The sequence below is a fragment of the Octodon degus genome, unplaced genomic scaffold (genome assembly GCF_000260255.1).
Source record: "Octodon degus isolate 3935 unplaced genomic scaffold, OctDeg1.0 scaffold00020, whole genome shotgun sequence".
Classification (NCBI taxonomy): Eukaryota; Metazoa; Chordata; class Mammalia; order Rodentia; family Octodontidae; genus Octodon; species Octodon degus.
Window position 1 is genome coordinate 692,664 of NW_004524596.1, and position 2,524 is coordinate 695,187.

At 33.0% G+C, this 2,524-nt stretch overlaps 1 protein-coding gene across 9 annotated transcripts in view; it reads left to right on the forward strand.

Annotated features, from left to right (window-relative positions):
* Birc6 (baculoviral IAP repeat containing 6) overlaps positions 1 to 2,524 on the forward strand; it is a 256,628-nt gene that overhangs the window by 94,780 nt on the left and 159,324 nt on the right. For all 9 annotated transcript variants that reach the window (XR_002820364.1, XM_004627598.2, XM_004627599.2 and 6 more), the window contains exon 16: positions 1,537 to 1,715. Coding sequence is in view for 8 of the 9 variants with exons in the window: in XM_004627598.2 (XP_004627655.1) it covers positions 1,537 to 1,715 (179 nt within the window). In the remaining variant the exon portion in view is untranslated. The remainder of the gene's footprint in view (positions 1 to 1,536; positions 1,716 to 2,524) is intronic.

Sequence of the window (2,524 nt, forward strand, 5' to 3'; positions counted from 1 at the left end):
CTGTGTATTCAAAGTGGTTAGGATAGATACATAGTTACATTCTCTTAATGAATAGAATGATTTGTTCTAATGGTGTTTGTAAATAGGATCTCAAGTCCACATCTTGTACAACAATTAACCACTAAGAAAAATATATGCAGTGTGTTATTTGTTGAAACTGTACTTGCAATTTGATTTGAAACTGTCTCATTGCTTTCTGTTTATCAATAAAATTTTGGAAAAAAAATTTTAAAAAAAGAATTAAGGAGGAAATACAAAACTGTGAATAAAAAAAATAAATAAATTAATTTTATTGAGAAAGAAATAGCATTGAGACAGTTTCAAAACAGTAGGACAGTTATAATTAATACATTGCATATTGTTCTCTTCATAGTTTTCAGAGTACAAGATCCAGACATGGTATTTCGTCTAAACACTATTAGTATAAATCTTTCTTCACAATCTGTTCTTATTCAGAGTGTAAAGTTTTGTTTAATGAGACTGGGAAACTTAAATTTTTATATCAAATAAAAATACGGTTTTGTCAGGCTTGATGTTGCACCCTTATAGTCACAGCATTTGGTAGGCTGAGGCAGGAGGATTGCATGAGTTCTAGGCCATCCTGGGCTGTATATAGTGAGACTCTGTCTCAAAAAAACCATGACTAGGGGCTGGGGAGGTGGCTCAGTGGAATAAGCTTTTCCCTGGCAAGTGCAAGGGCCTGAGTTCAATCCCCAGTACCACTAAAAAAGGAAAAAAAAACCCATAACTAAAAACAAATTGGTTTTAACAAGATAAGAGATATGCAAAATATGTACCCTCTAGTTGGAAAGCCTCAATATGTATAAAAGAGATTTTCTTAGAATTTGTTATGATTCATTGTTATTATTATTTTTAAAATCTAATTCCCCTTCACATTTTTGCAATTTGAGAAATAAATTATTAGGGAAAAGTAAAAGGGTGGGATGGGCTGAGACATTTTGAAGCAGAGCAAGAGGGTATACTAGGAGGTAGAATAGCACTACAAGATGTGGAGTATAACTTCAGCTAGGTGCATCAGTGCACACCTTTATGCCTAACAAGTGGTAGAGCTATAATTCAAACCCAGCTAGTGACTCTAAAGGCGTTAGTTTTGTAACTGCTGATACTATAATGCAGTGTGTATGTGAGCATGTGTGTGTATGTGAGTGTTTAAATGCGTATGTACATGAGAAAACTGAGTAGATAATGATACTATAATTATCTGTGAATGGTACTTGAAGGACAATTTTCTTTTATTGTTTTTCTGCAGCTTGTAAGATTTTTACGATTAAAATGAATGGTATCAGTAGAAAAAGCATGCCAAATATTTATCAAAAATTTGTGTTTTATACTGCTAATACAACCTCCCCCCCCCCGAAACATACACAAATTATTTAACTATGTACTCAAACAATATAATTTGGAAATTTGTGTGTTTTTTGGGACACTTTTATTTAGCTTGTTTTATGAGGGTGAAAAGCATTTTTTTTGTTTTTTGGATTCACTTGTTTATCCTATTCTATGCTACTCCTCTAGGAATGGCAGGAGGAAAATATCGTTCATTTTTAATCCATGTCAAAGCAGTGAATGAAAGAGGAACAGATGAGATTTGTAATGGTGGTATACGTCCTGTAGTAAGACTTCCATCTCTAAAACACCAGAGTAACAAGGGTTACTCACTTGCTTCACTCTTGGCAAAAGTTGCAGCAGGCAAGGTATGACATCATTGTTTTGACCTGTAATAGTACTTTTGTAAACCTTGTGGAGGAAACTTGTCACCCCATTGGAAGCACTATTAGACTTTATGATGTTTTATTTCATAGTTACTTAAAAATATATCATTAAACAGAAAATGTTTTGAATTAACTTTAGGTAAATCACCTAGCTTTTATAAGAAATTCTCAGTAGCATGTAATTATAAGGAGATATCTTCCATTATTATTTTTAGACTATAGTACTTATATTGATTGTTGAGAATTTTTTCCTTTGTCCTCCATGCTGGTAATGCACATATTTTTTCTTTTTGTTATTGTTAACTACTGGGCAGGAAGAGATATGTTTTAATCTTTATGACTGATTTTTGGTAACTAGCTCTGTACAGTGCAGGCTCTTCATACTTGTCTGATCTTGGATTTTTCATTCACTCTGGAGATTTTTTTCTTTACCCTCACTATTAGTAACAACAGCAGAAGTATCAGTAATACCAATCATCTTATATGTATATATAGTTTTTTAGTTTGTCCCGGATTTCCATGTACTTATCTGTGTACCTCACCCTCAAAATAACTTGAGGGTAGGCAGAGCAGTTATGTCCACTTTTTTCGGTTGAAAGTGAGTGAACCTTCAAGATTGAAAAGTTTACATCTCTCAAATAGCTTATAAAGTACTCGATCTGGGTAGGAATTGGACCCAGGACTTCGTGTTTCTAATCAATGGCCCGTTGAAATAGTGACTATATTTTTTTTTATTTTCTTTGTTAAAATTCTGTGAAAAATTGGTCACTTACTAAATATTAGAGTAAAAG